This window comes from Microdochium trichocladiopsis, assembly GCF_020744255.1.
Source record: "Microdochium trichocladiopsis strain MPI-CAGE-CH-0230 chromosome Unknown B0I36scaffold_5, whole genome shotgun sequence".
NCBI classification, from domain to species: domain Eukaryota; kingdom Fungi; phylum Ascomycota; class Sordariomycetes; order Xylariales; family Microdochiaceae; genus Microdochium; species Microdochium trichocladiopsis.
The window spans coordinates 3177120-3192890 of record NW_025763548.1 but is presented as its reverse complement, the minus strand read 5'-3'; the positions used below and the strand labels follow the sequence as shown (position 1 = coordinate 3192890).

The following is a 15771-nucleotide window of genomic DNA, read 5'->3' as shown; positions in this document are numbered from 1 at the left end:
AAGTGGGGGGTCTCACAATGCTGATGTTATGTCGAGTGTTTGCACGAAGATCGACGACGGGCCCTTCAGGACGAGAGGCAGCACGTGAGAGTACCTATTACGCAGCTGGATCTAGCTACCTGCGACATGCTCTTCCCTAAAAGTGACCACCAGTACCAGCAACGACCTGGTCCCTGGACCGCGACCGAGACCATGACTTGACCAATCCCTGTACCTGCCTTACGAGGGCCGCTTTTGAGAGTGACAAGTAGTACCTTGACTTGACCCTTGACTCAGGCCCGACCATCAGGTCACACCACCTGCCCCCCATGCCCGAGAGCATTACGGAAAGCGCCAAAAGACGCTGTGACGAGTCGTCGTCGCGAGTGTACCTTGTGCGGCAGGCCTTAAGCACAGGGAGATAAACAGAACGAGAACGACGAATGAAGTCCTTCCTGGCAAAGATCCGCCGCTCGGCGAGGTCAGCATCATCGGCAGCAGCCGACCCGACGACTGCGGCGGTCGGCGGTGGCGCGCTGTCGGCGTCATCGTCATGGCCATCAAGATCTGCCAGGAAGACTATTGGCTCCCTACCCGGCCGAGGTTGGCGCGATGATGGGATCCACGGCGAGGACGTCGACGACAATGGTGGTGCAACAGCAGCAGATGCAATAGCAGCCGAAGCAGCAGCGGCGGCGGGGGGCCCGCTAATCTCGCGCCTGCCGTTGGAGCTGCACATCATGATCATTGCCGAGCTGCTGCTCCTGGCCGCCGAGGTGGATCACGAGGACGGCGCGGCGGACGCGTATCTCGCGGTGCTGCAGGTGTGTCGGGCCTGGAGACATATCTGGCTGAGCGAGCAGATATGGCGCAGCCTAGCGGAGGAGTGGATGCCCGGGTACGGGGAGATGATGGCGATGCGTCTCGAAAAGGCAGAGACCGCGGGAGGAACTACTCGCGAAGCAGCAGCAGGAGGAGGAAAGGGTTCAGGCGTCCCTAGTCTTGGTCGACGACAATCTCCACGACATGATGATGCTCTTGGTGGTCGTCGTGGAATGGAGGAGGAGGAGGAGGAGGATGAGCGTTCGACCGCTGGTGTGGCCGCCCGGGGCAGCCCAGACCTGCGAGGAGGAGCTGACGAGCACTTCCGGCGGATGCTGGTGGCCAGGCAGAGGCGGAGGCATGGGATGTTCACGACGGCGCTGCACTACGGGATGAGGCTTGCGGACGACCAGCTGTTCCGCGTCAGCCTGGCGGTCCCGACGCACGAGGGTGGTGTCCATACTGTTTTCAAGGATGATGACGACGTCGACTCGGACGACGACATGGACCTAGACAGGCTCTTCCGTGGCAATGGCGGCAGAAGCAACGGCCGCAGCAGCTTCCGGCCCACGGACGAGAGAGAGAGGAAGAGTGGAAGAGAGACAGCATCACATTCTCCGCGCCGGAAGCCCGCCACGCACTTCCGCTTCATGATGTACAACAACGGCCGGGTAGCGTGGTGGCCGCAGGCCTACGCGCGGCCGTACAGCGCCGTGGTCGACGACCTGCGCACCGGCGTGCGGCGCATGTACGACTTCCCTGCGCACGGGCTGAGGCAGACGGGCTACACGGCGGCGATGAGCAGCGAGCTGCTGCTCATGGGCCGCGGCTGCGTCCTGCACGCGTGGCACCTGCGACTCGACCGGCTACAGACGGCCACGTTCCCGCGGGCCATTGAGCGCGTGTTTGTCGAGGCAGATCGCGTCGTTGCCGTGGCGAGGAACAGCGACGTGTTCTACTGGCGGTATGGGGAAGAGGAGGAGGAGGCCGGCTGCTGCTGGAGGGCGTTGGACATGGGTGATGATGATGTTGATGATTATGGTGGTCGTGGTCTGGGAGGGTGTTTTGCCAGGGGCCGCGTCAGGATGAGCGGCCTCGTCGAGCTCCCGCCTACGAGTCCGCCGCACCGCATGGGCTTGAGGCTGTGCGAGGACGGGATGCTGTTGGATTTCATCCTGCACCCGGTGGTTATGGACACGCTGTTTGTGGTGACGTTTTCCACGGACCACCGGCTGTGTGTGCATGAGATACGGGACGTTGGCCGTGGTGGTCGGCGATTTGCTACGTACCAGCCGCAGAGCGACGACATGACTGTCTTCGAGGACCTCAGTGAGCATGGGTACCTCCGCTGGGAAAAGATCGACTCGCATGGCGGATACTGCCTGATGATGGTGAATGGCGAGGAGACGAGGTGGGCTCGACACAGAGACGGCGGCCACAACCTTGCTCATGCTCACGAACAAGGACACGACCATGAAGATGACTCTGCTCAGCCGGGATCCCCATGCGCCCAGCCGGATGCGGCGTACACCGTCGTTGCTATCTGCTTCAACATCTACACAAGGGAGTTTGACTTTGTCGTGTATCATCCGCCGTGGCATTTTGCTACTTCGTGGCACCTTTGGAACGGCCTGTTGTTCACACCGGACGGCAAGACGGGGCGGGACCTCGTCATCGCATCTCGGAGGTGCTCTCACCATAGTACAACGCACACATATTCGAGTGATGAAGATACCAGTAGTGCCAGGGGGCCAGAAGGACCACGCATCCCAACGTCACCGGCGATCAGATACTATACCACGACCGAGGAGACCCAGGTCAACAGCAGAGACCATGCCACATCCCATCCTAAAGAAGACCGCCCAGTCTTTGCAAGACGAAGACGCTTCGCGATGAGCCACGCGGACCAGCAATCAATCCTTGCGGACTCTCAGTTACCTGGAGCAGCGTCAGTCATAGAGCACATCGCACACGTCCTCGACACATCCCAGACGTACAGCCCCTCTGAGCCATTGCCGGGTATCACAGGATTGCCAGATCGGTCGACAGGCGGATCCAGGGAGAATGTGCCTCTCCAGCACAGGAAGCAGAGGATTTTGGGCGATGATGGGCTTTTGGTCTTTGTAGACGATCAAGACTACACGGTCTGGGGGTTTGGCCTGGATCTGGTCGCGGAGAAAGGGAACGATGGGATTCACGACGGTGCAAGTGGTCGCGGGAGGGGTGGGAGAGGGAAGGGAAAAGGCAATCAAAGTCGGAGTGCCTCCATGGCGAGGATTCTTCCATGGATCAAAAAGTGAAAGAGATAGCAAGGTATGAGAACGACTTGCGTTAAAGTTTATTAAGTGATGTCGATGGGAAAGTCTTCGTGTCATGGATCATGTGAAGCTCTGAGAGAATACATCCATGGGTCTCGGATAGAACAGCGTCGAAACATCCATCTCGCAAGCTTTGTCTCTTGAAACCCCGAATATTGCGGATACTGCTAGGGATGTGAATGCATCATGAGCAAATATTCAACCAGTTAAACGCTCTGGTGGGAGAGGAATACGAATGCTTTCTTACTCAGTTCATGAGACAGTATCCCTGAATTTGGTTCGAAGATGGAGTGGCACGGAATTGCTTTCGCGACTGGTGTAAGTCGGAAAGAAGCAGGCAGTTCAAATCGAGACCCACACGCCCTGTTCCCCGAGATCGGCCGGTCGTCAACAGTCCTGTCCTGTCCAGCCAGGCTCGGCTCGCCCAGGCTGACTGTCTAGCAGGTGCCCTCGTATTAGTCTCGTGTCATTGTGGCTTGGTACTTTTACCCCTCAACGCCAAAGTCTGTTTCCTTAATGTTTACCCTTTTGCACCTCCCGCAAAACTTCCCCCCTTCGACCGACGGAACAAGTCGTCAACACGGACTACACCCTGGACTCAAGTACTCATGATTCCAGTCGACAAAACTAAGCTACCTGCTCACTTACGGACATCACGCCTCGCACTCAACCGGTCAGTACGTCCGGTTGCGATTCGCATTCTCTTGACCATGCAACGAACGCAGTAGCCGGCGAGGGACGAACGAGTTGACAATGTGCCGAAGCCCATCTCCTCGCGCAAATCTCAAATCCCTGCAGCACGTGTAAAAACAAATAGTTAAGTGTGAAATCCCTCGCTTTTTCAACCACTGCCGACTTTGCATCAAGTCGAAGCCTCTGTGCTTCGCGTGGTTGAGCACCATGTCGCATCCCACCTCACATTACCCCTCCAAACCCGGTGCTCGCGCGCCAGGTCCGCCGAGTAGTTTTGTGCGTGCACAAAACAAAGTGGTGCGCAGCGGTGCGTAGCCCCCCAGCGCCTCGTGCAGAGAGCATCTGGTGGTGGCCGACGCCCCCACTTTTGTGGGAGGGGAATTGGCCCCAGAGGGGGTTTATAATGCCAAACAATTGGCCTACCTTTTGCCTTCGGGCATTAGTCAATTTGAAACGATACAGAGAAGATTAGCATGGCCCCTGCACTAAGGATGACACGCTACAACAAAGAGAAGCAAACCATTTTTCTCAACTTTTTTTTTGCACTTGGTTCGAGCCTGCCTCTGGGCTCACACCACAACCGGCGCACCACCACTTTTCTGGGGGTTGAGAGTCTCTGAACCGTGCAAGTCAAGATCACGCAGCACCTCTGAATGCATTTATTTTTTTTTTATTTTTTTTACTTCTTGTCTTTTACTCTTTTTTTCTCTGATCTAAAAGACCTTATGTTGCCTTCATGCATCGCCGTGACTATTGCACATCTTTTTTTTTTTGTTTTACTGGGTTTTCTTTTAATGTTTCGGGAATACCTCCACCACTCACCATTCTTTCGTGAGCGGGCACATCTTTGTGCTATCCCAGGCCCTAGGCTTTGGAAGAAGCGTCTTCCTCGTAGTGACCTCCTCATGTCATGTCCACATGTAATCTAACTTGGTGCGATTCCCAGGAAGCCTGGTTTGCTGGTGCTAGAGTTTGCCGGACACCAATCACCCTTCAACGCCCGTGAATAGCTAGGGTACCCAGCAGGAACAACCTTTGCTCTACAGGGCGAAGGCGATCAACGGCTTTCAAGGCATGCGAATTGGCACTGCATGGTTGGGTTTTCACAATGTACATTGGAGTTGGGGTATCGCTAGCATTTCATAGCAATCATAAAATGCGCCAACCTTCTACATACATAGTGCGCATATACTTCATTCTCTGGGTCTCATCTCCCTGTTTGTTCAGCACGACCGCCCGGCCTTTTACCACCCCTCCACAACCGTTGCGTGCACATAAAGACCCCTCGAAGGCCGCGCCGTTGCACCACCCTTGATGTCAAGCTGGCTCTCATCGCGATCAATCTCGTTCTTCAGTTCAAACTGGAAACGGCCGACCCAGCTAGCCAGGAGACACGCAAACTCGGCTTTGGCAAACGCCTGGCCAATGCAACTGCGCGGGCCGTGCAAGAATGTCATGTTGGAATAGTTGCTCGCGGCGCCACCGCTCGCAGCGCGATGCTTCTCCTCGGTCGTGGCTGTATCCGGGTCCGCCAGCCAGCGCTCGGGCTTGAACTCCCCCGCGTCTGGACCCCATTGTGTGGTGTCAAAGTTTGTTGCCCACGAGCACAGCATAATGCGCGTCCCCTTAGGCACTTTGATGCCTTGGATAGTGGTATCCTCTGCTGCGTGGCGCAGGGTCATTGGGACGGGGGCCCAGTAACGCAGAACCTCGTTGCAGAAGGCATTCAAAAACGGAAGGTGGTCGATCTCAAGACTGGTGACGTCCTGTGTCGAGTCCATGGAGGGCAGGTTCTTGCGAACCTCGTCGCGCAGGCGTTGCTGCATCTCCGGATCTTTGGCGAGCATGTAGATTGCCCACGTCATAGACGTGGCGGTGGTCTCATGGCCTGCGGCGAGGAACGTCATGAGCTGGTCCACCAGGTCTTCGTCCGTGAAGCCGCCAGACTCGAGGGCCACTGACAAGATGTCGACGTCGGTTTCGCCCTTCTCCTGCAGCTTAGCCTTTTTCTCCTTGACCAAATCACGGCAGACGTTACGGATGTAGTTCGATGCGTAGAGGATGTCGCTGTTGCGGCGGAACGGGAGCCGGACGAGGATCCACTCGGGCACGAAAAGTCCTATGAGGCCAAGAATCACGGCTTGCCGGTTCGGCTTGAACAGCTTGCCATAGACCTTTGTAAGCTCATTGTCAGGATCCCGCAGAGAACCAAAGTCACGTCCGAGGCCGGCAGTGCCGACAATGTCGAGAGTGGCGCGGGAGCCCCAATCGCCGACCTCGATGACTGCTGTCCGCTTGGCCTTTTCGACATCTGCTAAAGCAGTAGCAGCGGAGTCCGAGTCAATGAAATCCGTCAGGGCGTGCACGCTGTCACGGCTCTTGCGCCAAAAGACAGGGTACAGGTCCTTGATGTGGCGGAAGGCAAAAGCGGGCATGAGGTTCTTGCGTTGAACCTTGTGGTCATCGCCCTCGGCGACAAGAACTCCGTCGCCCAGCAGGCGAACGAGCACGGCCCGCACGCTTGGGGGCTTGGTGAACTGGTAGCTCTTTGTGACGAGAACCTCGGAGAGCCCCTTGGAACCGACGACCAGCAGGCGTTCCTGGTTCAAGGGGCCGAGGTAGCGGATGACGCCATCGTGATCGAGCGTGGATGTCCTTGATGGTGTTAGACCGGAGGGTTTCGGCAACAGGAACGTAAAGGGATGACACATACCATCGCCTGTGAGGAAGACCACTGGGCTCCTTCACAATGGTACCAAAGTGGCCGTTCCACCACGAGCCCCCTGGCGGTTCTGGGAGGCCGATCAACGGCGAGAGAAACTTTGGATAGACAAAGACAGCATAGATGAGGACCGCGCCAGCCTGGGTCAGCCAGGAGCCGGCAAAGGTGGCGGCATAGCCCAGGTTGGGGATCTTGTCGTCGCCATATCTGGCAAGAAGGAGGGAGACGAGGGCCGAGGAGGCGGTGATGGGCTTCCAGGGAAAATGCTCCATGCTAGGACCGTACTGCCTGTACTTGCTTGTTGCGGGCGGTGCTGATGTGCAAGTATGTAAGTGTAGGTTGTGATCTGCGGTGCCACGGCGGGATATGCACGATGCCGGGAAGGCTTGCTGAGACTGGGGGCCCGGGAACGGGTGGAGCACGGGGGTCTGGGGGGTGAGGCGCCAAGCCGGGCCGAGAAGGATTCGGCAGAGGAGCACCGGTCTGCAGCTTGGGGATGGAGGTGTCTCGACAGTGTCTGTGGTGGAAGCAGAGAGACAAGAAGGCGCTCTGTCGTCGTGGAGAGATGCAGCAGGCGCAGAGGAGGAGAGGCGAAAAAGTGATCTGGACGACGTCAGGTCTGGTCGAGGCGATGATGCGGACAGCAGGCAGGTGCGTGCGGGCTGGACCCGAGGGGCAGGAGCGAACCCGAGGGTGGTAGGCTAATTAGCAGCTGCGACGGCGGTGCGACGTCTGATAAGTCGCGGGTGGGCGTGGGCAGGCACTGGGCCGGTCGGCACAGGCAGGGCCTTTTATCTGGCTGGGGCGCTCGTACGGCGCGTCTGGTACTGTACCCCGTCGCCGGCGCCTTCGTGTGTCCCCTCTGCACTGCCGCAGGTTCCAAGGTTGAGCCGCCTGCCGTAAGGTGCTGCCTGGGGCCATCTGACCAGCCTGCGCCGGGCCCCCGCAACTGCTCCTCGTCGTCTTTTTCTCGTCTTCTACGCGTCCTCACTGACACGCGGCCTCAAGTCTCTGCTCGCCGGAGACATTCGTCGGCCCCGACCCACTTGGCTCAGGCATCTCGGGGCAACTCACTTCAATGCCTCCACGAGTCAACTTGCGAGGTTGCGCAAGTCGCAGGTGCCTGCTTCCCTCACTTTACACACCTATCTCCAGCCGCGTGGCATCCAAGCCTGTGTGTGCTAGACCAGCTGGCCCGGGATGAATTGCACCTTTGAAAGGAATTGCACTTTTGTAGGCAGATGATCCAGAAGACACACAAGTGGCCTGATCAACTGTCTCGAAAACAGAACTTGCTTGCACTAGTCAATATCCCGCCCAATTAGGCCTTGACTTGCTCTTGGTCTTGACGCAAATGTTCGACACTTGTGTGAGATCATGGCTCACTGTTCTATCAGATGGCACTATTGCAGGATGTAAAAGGATTGACATGAGGGCGAGCCGCCCATGGCATGTAATCGCTCCAGGCCTCTAGCTCGCAGAGAGAAACCAAAAAAACCAGTTGATAAACACACGTGTAAGCCCCTGCTCTACTCACCTGTACGAGGCGATCCGACCCGGAGAATCTTCAGCGGCTAACCTGTATGGCCTGTTCCAGCCGGCCGGGCAGACGTCCAGCCAATGATGCCTCCATGCAACCCCGCCGAAGTCGCAATCCCTTAACGACAACTCGCCCCAGCTGATTAATGCTTTGGCAAGCATCTCTGCATTGCGTTCAGAACAGAACGAGTTGACCACAACGCAGGCTTTGATTCGAGATCCAATAATTATAGACCAAGACTAGAGACTCGCCCTAGCATAGATAGATAAGAATGGCAGCAGCACCACTGGCTAAGATCGGCATCCTGTCCATTGGCGACATGGGCATGGGCATTGCCAAGTTGCTCGTCGCCAACGGATTTGCAGTTGCCACGAACGGCAAAGGGCGGAGGTAGGTTCACTCGCAGTCTTTAAGCGCGAGTTCCCGAGCTTCACTCGCCATATCACCCAGTGCTCCTCTTCCATGCCCACCTTCACTAACACCAGACCCTCCCAGCAACGACACCATCGACCGCGCCAAGGCCGCAAAGGTAGAACTCCTCAACTCGGACGAGGACCTGTGCGAGCAATGCGCCGTCATTCTGTCAGTAGTCCCCCCTCGGGACGCCGTCGCCACCGCCCAGCGCATCATCGACGCCGCCATCACGGGGCCGTTCCCCCGCAAGGCCACTGACGGCAAAGAGCCTCTGTACTTTGCCGACCTCAACGCCGTGGCCCCTTCGACGATCAAGTCGATCGCTGAGCTGTTCGACAAGGCCTCGTCCAAGCGGCCCGAGACTGCGGTGCGGTTCATCGACGGGAGCATCATCGGCGGACCCCCTGCTCTGGCCAAACCCGCGGCTGATGCGGCGTCTTCCTTATCCACAACCTCTCAACAACAGCAACAACAAGGGGACACCCTTCAGAGCTGGAAACGCCCCAGCATACCGACCTCAGGCCCGCACTCGATCGGCTCCATTTCGGACTTTGGCCCGAAGCTCAGCACGACCCTCAACATGCGCCACATCTCCCCTACCATCGGCGCCGCCAGCGGGCTCAAGATGTGCTTCGCCTCCCTCTCCAAGGGCTTCACCGCGCTCGCGATCCAGTCCTTCACCACGGCCTCCCGGCTCGGCGTGCTCGACGAGCTGACCAGCGAGCTGGCCACGCACTCCCCCGCGTCCCTCAAGACCGCGCAGTTCGGGCTTACGGGGATGCCCCCGAAAGCGTACCGCTGGGTGCGCGAGATGGAGGAGATCAACCGCACGTTCGAGGAAGAAGGCGGGTTCCAGGCCGGCAGGCACGACATCTTCGGCGCCGTGGCCGAGGTGTACAAGAGCGTGGCGGAGGAGACGGTCCTGGGAGAGGAGAAGATTGGCAAGAGGAAGAGGGGCCAGGACGCAGCGGATGTGGCGGCTGCCATGGCGGAGGGCCTAGAGAAGAGGAAGAAGAAGAATGACTGAGTGTAAGAGGGGGCGAATGGTATTCCAAGTGCAAGGAGCTGGTGAGCGTGACGTGGGCAAGTTTCCCGCTGGGTTGCGGTGGATAGACATGATACACATCGAGGCAGTATGGACTAGCAGCGACGCCCGCGGTCAGTCGGGGTTCGCCCAAGGCACGTTCACATTCAAATGACCGCATGACTCTTCCAAGCAGAAATATCCGGCTCTGATGCCTCGTCTAATTTTCTCTGGCCCTGGTTTTCCGTTATAAACTCCACATATGGTCTCTATTTACTCCGACACCACACTTCCCGCATCAGTCCTCTACTCAATGTTCATATCGACATCGTCGCCAGCGGGCGCGGTAGTCGCAGGAGCACCAGCTGCAGGTGCCGCCTGTGCCTCGGCACCGTTCGCACCGCCACTGAAGTAGTTGGCCATCTCCTCGTCCAGCTCCTCCTGAGTCTTCTTCGGCCTGGCACCCCCCTTGCGAGGCTCCCTGTCTTGGCCGCTGGCACCGTTGCCTCCTTCACGACGGGCACCCGGGCGACGGCCGCCGCGCTCCTTGCGTCGCGGCAGTGGGCTGCGTGAGTCGCGGCTGCGACGACCGCCACCTTCACCTGGAACATAGCGGTCTACATCCCTGCCCGGAGACAGCGATCGGGGGCGCGAGATGCGCTCGGACAGAGGCTTGCCAGGCATGTGCGCGTTCTCAAAGGGGTTGCGCCTCGGCGCGGCGGATGGGACAATGCTCAGGCGGATGGGTTGACCTGGACGCGTGTTAGTTTGAGCAGGCCTTGGTTTTTTCCCCTTACAACGAACGCATGAGTATTGTGTACCTTTGGCATTGGCTCCGTCGAACTGGCGTATCGACTCCTCTGCGTCGTCCCGGCGGTCGTAAGTGACATACGCGATGCCCTCGGAGCGGCCAGCACGGTCGTAGACCAGCTCGAGCTTAAGGATGGGTCCAATTTTGGTGAAGAGACCCTTCAATAACGTCAGTTCTGCTTCTCCCTCTGATGGGAAACGACGATGGGGCTCCACAAACCTCCAGATCCTCCTCGGTCAGCTCGTAATGGATGTTCTCGACCCGGACTTTCGTTCCTCGAGTGTCGCGGTTGTCCCTAGAGTATACCTTGTCAGCTTAGAGCTGGCGTGCGGTCGAACGTCTATAAGAACTGTGTAAGAACTGACTGTCTGCGGCCAGGCGATTCGCGACGCCGCCTCGAGTCTCGTGGGCGATCAGAAGCTATCGCGAAAGGTCAGTGTCAATCGTCGGGAGAGTGCGTTCCGTCTGTGCGGTGGACGACTGTACAGTGTGAGTCGTCGAATCTATCGTGGACCCAGTCCCTGGACAGGTGTTAGAAACAATGGCTCGGTCTGTTCTCTTTTGGATTTGGAAGGGTCGCCCTACGAGTTGAGATCCCTGGAGTCATCGCGGGTAGACTAATGGCGTAAAACGGCGCGAGGTTAGCTGCATTGGCTATCATTTCCGCAGTGATTGTCATGTCGGCAAGCTCGCTCGTTGGGACGTCGTGTGCTCGTGGAGGGTATTCGCTCGCAGTGTCTAGCGGGGAGAGGAGAAATCCACCTGGAGGTGAGCAGTAGCTGGTCAGCACCGGGCGGCATGTAGAACGATGACTGAGCCTCGCAACCTTGGAGGGGCTACCTTTCTAACGCCGTCGCGAGGATAAGCTTCACGCTCTCTGTGTCGTGGTGCGCGAGGTCCACGCTCTCGGCCGCCGCCGCCGCCACCGCCGCCGCGTCTAGGGCCGCGTCGGTCGTGCTGTGAAACGGGGAACGGGGTTAGCAATCGCAGCTCTTCGGTGGACAGAATGAGGGTAGCAAAGGCAATGCGAGGAGTGGTGAGGCTTACCTGCGACTCGGCAACAATCTCGTCAAGGCTACGATCCATGTTGGTAGGTGCGATTGTGTGTCTGGCTCTTGGAGGGTTGCAAAGCGGGAGCGATGATGCAGCTCTGGACGGTCAGTTAGAGGTCAGGAAAAGGACAATGGGGACGCCCCCAGGCGCAGGGATGCGAGCTGCAGCCTTGGTGGAGACAGTATGCGACAGCCCCTTGCGACTTGACACTGTGCACGCTTGTTGCTCGTAGCTGTGTTGAGTTTTGTGTGCTCAGTGAAGCAGGCACACGTTGGACGAGCAGGAGAGGACTTCTGCCATTCGATCGAGAGGACCTTTCCGTTTGTCAACACAGTCTTCGACTACGTGATGCGGTATGTTGTCAGTTGTGGCTACTAACTGGACGTGAGTCTACAGTGCAGTCTTGATGAGCACTGTATCGACCGCCAGTCAGACTTTCATTGGCCAATTGAGTTTGTGCCCAGGCACATTCTAGCGTGGACCATCGACTCTTGAGCGTCATCCAATTACATGCTCGTTACGCTGTCCACGCCTTTGACTCTTCCCAGGTCAAGTGAGTGATCCAAGGCATATCAATATGATACTCAGGACGACATTGCGACCGGCTAGGCTCCTAGCCAGATGCGCTACTCGCCGACACCTTTCCACCCGGCCAACGCCAACCTCGAAATTCAGCGTCCTGCTTGATTCTCCACAAGCGTCAAAGGTTCATCACCAAACCCCCGTCCCTTGTACCCTGCCCAGTTGCTGACAAAACGACAGGACAAAGTACTGCTTGAGCTCGCAAAGCACGTCACTTCGGCACGCAACGCTGTCACGGGCACTGAAGATTGCACTGCCATTGTGGCATCCCAAGACTACGCAGCATGGTTGCAGGATGAGAGCTTCATGTCCTGCTTGCTCGGCCTCCTCTCAGTATCGGATGAAGGCAACGCATTATCTAGAAAGCTGGACGTCCTGACAGCCGTATCTGATGGTATTGGATCTCCCTATGGACTCGATGATCCGCAGAAAGGCTTCTCTTTCCTGAGCGGGTCGAGGGACATCCTGCCCTCGCTTTGGGACGCTGAAAGCTTCACGGGGTCCAGAGAGCCAAACCAGGCCGCCGCATTAACATTTCTCGGCAACCCTATCGAGGGCCACAGCCGACCCCTCGAGATCACTCTGCCTTTAGCCAACACAATCTTCCAGAACGGGAGACGATCGACCTTGTTCGCCAGTGAATGGCACCGCGACGGCGATGGGCCTATGCGCCTCGGCAAACGCGAGTTCAAGCAGTCCCAGCGTATATTCACACACAACACCTCGATGCACTCGACCGCCACCATACCGCTGATGCCCTTGGCTCCGCCGAGGAAGATTGTGACTGGGCTGGGCAACATTGTTCGGCAGGTTGAGATCGATGGCGCCCCTGCCCCGGCATCGAAGGAGCTTGAGGCGCTGATCCCGCAACTCTTCGAAACGCGAGGCGCTGCTGGCATCTCGCCGCCGTCCGGACCGATTGGTGTCTGGGCCTGGGTCATTCCGCCGCACGTGGTAGAAGCAGAGGAGCTCAGTGAGGTAGCATGCTTCAGCGGCGGCTCGATCGCCAACGAGGCTGACGCTGCTCTTGATATGTCTACCAGAGCAGACAGAATGCTTGCCGCTGGCTGCCGGCTGCACAGAATCTGTGAGTTCATCACAAGTTTGACATTGGTTGCCCATCTAGAAGACTAACAACAACGACAGTGAGCGGTGGTGGCGGCTGGGGAGCGAAACAGGGCCTTTTGTCTCTGGACCCGGAGACGTCATACGCTCAGCCGGAGCAGAACGACATTGACGCCTTCGTCAAGGCGTTCGAGGAGAGGAACAGCGCCGAGCCGTCTTCTGGCCTTGTCTCTCCTGGCTCGTACGTCTTGTTTTGCGTCGAGCCATACCTCACCACGGAACAGAAGCGAAGCTTGAAGCTGCCTCCGATCCTTTCGCTTGGGGTATCGCCGCACGCTGAAGACACCCAGCACAGCCTGAGCGAGGGGCCTGGCAAGATCCGGATCCTTGACGGATACATGGGGATCCAGTCCGCCGCCGGGCTGTTTGTGAAGGCGTTGCCGGAAGTGGATGGAAGAGGAACTGGCAAGGCCGCTTCTCTCACAACCAGGATTAATGTGCCTAGATCATTTCTTGTGCCTGGCATTGTTTAAGCATCCTGGACTACAACCATAATATCTGTTGTAGAATAGAGTTGTACATTACTGTTGAGGCCCTGTATCAGCATAGTCAGAGGTGATCGCCCCGAAGCTTCCGATCGTGTGCACATTCCCAATACGAGTGAACGAGCAATCGGAAAAACCAGCCTTTTGCATAAGTCTGCATGCTTCACCGTGCAGTGCACCAACCTCCACGAATCCCATGAATACAACGTGCTTGCGGACGTTTCTGTGCCGCACTCAAGGAATCCTCAACCCCGCATAACAATCCACCCACTTATCTCACAGCCGGCCTACTTTGAGCCATAACAACCGCTGTCTCCGACAGGGCGCACCTACCCACGATTCACCATAAAAGGCAAGAACGAGCTCTTCTCGACTCGTTGGTGAGGTGCTTTGGTTCAACTATGCGCGTCTACCTCGACCCCAAGCCCCCCTTGCAAGAGGAGCCAGCCCAAGCACAAACATCGTCCACTACGTCCTCCTTCTGCCCGCCAGCCATGGCTGCGACCACCACCACCAACACGTCATCGAGGCCCAGTGGCGGCCCACTGGTCCCCTTTGGCCGCCCGATGCGGGACCTGTTCCCCTTCTCGGCGGCCTACAACCCGCTGAACCACGGCAGCTACGGCGCGCACCCGACCGCCGTGCGGGCCGCCCACCTGGCGGTCCGGGCGGAGGCCGAGTCGGCGCCGGACCCGTTCATCGTCTTCAACTTTGCCCCGCGGCTCGTCGCGCAGCGGCAGCTGGCGGCGGACCTGCTCCGGTGCGCGCTCGAGGAGCTCGTGTTCGTGCCCAACGCGACGACGGGGATCGACACGGTGCTCAAGAACATCCGCTGGGCCGCGGGGGACGTGATTGTGTGCTACGACGTCGTGTACGGGTCCGTGGCCAACGGGCTGAGCTGGGTCAAGGAGGTCCACGGCGGCGTCGACGTGCATGTGCTCAAGGTGTCCTGGCCGATTGCGGACGACGAGCTCGTGGCGCAGTATGTCGCCGCCGTCCGGGCGATCAATGCGCAGCCCGGAAAGCGCGTGCGGCTGGCCATCTGTGATACGATTGTCAGCATGCCCGGGATGAGGATCCCGTTCGAGAAGCTCGTGCCTGCGCTGAGGGCGGAGGGTGCGCTGGTACTGCTCGACGGGGCGCACGGGATCGGGCACGTCGAGATCGACCTGAGCCTTGTCCAGCCAGACTTCTTCGTCACCAACCTGCACAAGTGGCTGTTTGTGCCGAGGGGGTGTGCGGCGTTTGTGGTGCGCAAGGAGTTGCAGGCCCTGATCAGGACGACGCTGCCGACTAGCCATGGGTTCCAGCCTGTGAAGCCCCTCGAGGAAGGCAAGATCAGGGAGGATGCGTACGCTGACATGTTTGCGTTCACTGGTAAGAATGTCGCCTCGTCGTTGTTTTGTGATGGGCCGTGGATAAAGTGAGGTTAACTCGTCTGGTGTAGGCACGGCGGACTCGACGAACTGGTTGACTGTGGACGGTAAGTATGTCGATGCTCGTGTATTACTGGCCATCTAGACTGACGACTACATTTACTCAGCCGCCGTCAAGTTCCGCAACGAGACATGCGGAGGGGAAGCTGTTATCCGGGAGTACACATCCGCCATTGCTCAGCGTGCGGCCGTAATCGTGGCAGACATGTTTGGCACCGAGATCCTCGACCACCCAGGGTCGTGCATGCGCAAATGCAACTTTGCCAACGTGCGACTACCCCTGGACTATGCAGCGTTCGAAATCCCAGACACGGTCGTCTACTGGATCAAGAAGACCGCAGTCGAGGAGAGCGGCGTGTATTTCCAGCTCGTCGGCTTCCAAGGGGCGTTCTACTGGAGGATCAGTGGTATGATCTATCTAGAGGAGGATGATTATCGAAAAGGAGCTGAAGTGCTGCAGAAGCTGTGCGCCAGAGTTGAGAAGGGCGAACATTTGAAGCAAGCGAGCTCGTAGAGGATGACCAATAGACCATGTCCAGTGAATAGCTCAGTAGGAGCATCTTGATTTCCATAAATTCTTGTCAATAGCGTTCTCGGTGTCAAAAGATGCAGCTTGCGTGAATGCGGCTTGGTCCTTTATTTGTATATGTACAATATCTTCTGGTCTTTGGTCGTCCTCGTGCCTGCTCGTGTTATTTCACATATTGATACACTTTCAATCTCTTCCCTTTCGCAGGGCCTGCTGTCTTGGCCAAAAGCATGACCTC

General features: G+C 57.9%; 7 protein-coding genes across 7 annotated transcripts; 4 read left to right on the top strand and 3 right to left on the bottom strand.

The window, feature by feature from the left end:
• Positions 1–77: 77 nt before the first annotated feature.
• On the bottom strand, positions 78–1034 carry B0I36DRAFT_324243 (uncharacterized protein). The gene has a single exon (XM_046154073.1). It carries the CDS (start codon positions 725–727, stop codon positions 137–139), a length of 591 nt encoding a protein of 196 aa, XP_046013267.1. The 5' UTR covers positions 728–1034; the 3' UTR covers positions 78–136.
• On the top strand, positions 1035–3588 carry B0I36DRAFT_324242 (uncharacterized protein; the record flags this gene model as incomplete). Its single annotated transcript, XM_046154072.1, is given in 3 exon segments — positions 1035–2575; positions 2591–2774; positions 2793–3588. The coding sequence occupies 3 exon segments, from the start codon at positions 1035–1037 to the stop codon at positions 3099–3101; spliced, it is 2034 nt and encodes a 677-aa protein (XP_046013266.1). The 3' UTR covers positions 3102–3588.
• A 1313-nt stretch (positions 3589–4901) lies between these two features.
• Positions 4902–7253, bottom strand: B0I36DRAFT_268626 (cytochrome P450 97B3). Its single transcript, XM_046151248.1, has 2 exons — positions 6526–7253; positions 4902–6467 (listed from the first exon to the last, which is right to left on the bottom strand). Exons 1-2 carry the CDS (start codon positions 6804–6806, stop codon positions 5057–5059), a joined length of 1692 nt encoding a protein of 563 aa, XP_046013265.1. The 5' UTR covers positions 6807–7253; the 3' UTR covers positions 4902–5056.
• Positions 7254–8345: 1092 nt separating this feature from the next.
• B0I36DRAFT_243303 (6-phosphogluconate dehydrogenase) lies at positions 8346–9515 on the top strand (the record flags this gene model as incomplete). The annotated part of the gene is made up of 3 exons (XM_046149975.1): positions 8346–8464; positions 8570–8923; positions 8981–9515. The coding sequence occupies 3 exons, from the start codon at positions 8346–8348 to the stop codon at positions 9513–9515; spliced, it is 1008 nt and encodes a 335-aa protein (XP_046013264.1).
• Positions 9516–9711: 196 nt separating this feature from the next.
• Positions 9712–11477, bottom strand: B0I36DRAFT_324233 (uncharacterized protein). Its single transcript, XM_046154071.1, has 8 exons — positions 11371–11477; positions 11164–11280; positions 10909–10940; positions 10810–10844; positions 10689–10743; positions 10543–10618; positions 10334–10481; positions 9712–10264 (listed from the first exon to the last, which is right to left on the bottom strand). The coding sequence occupies exons 1-8, from the start codon at positions 11407–11409 to the stop codon at positions 9819–9821; spliced, it is 948 nt and encodes a 315-aa protein (XP_046013263.1). The 5' UTR covers positions 11410–11477; the 3' UTR covers positions 9712–9818.
• A 382-nt stretch (positions 11478–11859) lies between these two features.
• B0I36DRAFT_324226 (uncharacterized protein) lies at positions 11860–13650 on the top strand. Its single transcript, XM_046154070.1, has 3 exons — positions 11860–12082; positions 12139–13045; positions 13105–13650. Exons 1-3 carry the CDS (start codon positions 11954–11956, stop codon positions 13554–13556), a joined length of 1488 nt encoding a protein of 495 aa, XP_046013262.1. The 5' UTR covers positions 11860–11953; the 3' UTR covers positions 13557–13650.
• A 412-nt stretch (positions 13651–14062) lies between these two features.
• B0I36DRAFT_410071 (putative aminotransferase family protein) lies at positions 14063–15675 on the top strand (the record flags this gene model as incomplete). Its single annotated transcript, XM_046161903.1, has 3 exons — positions 14063–14964; positions 14993–15051; positions 15112–15675. 3 exons carry the CDS (start codon positions 14063–14065, stop codon positions 15516–15518), a joined length of 1368 nt encoding a protein of 455 aa, XP_046013261.1. The 3' UTR covers positions 15519–15675.
• Between the last annotated feature and the right edge of the window lie 96 nt (positions 15676–15771).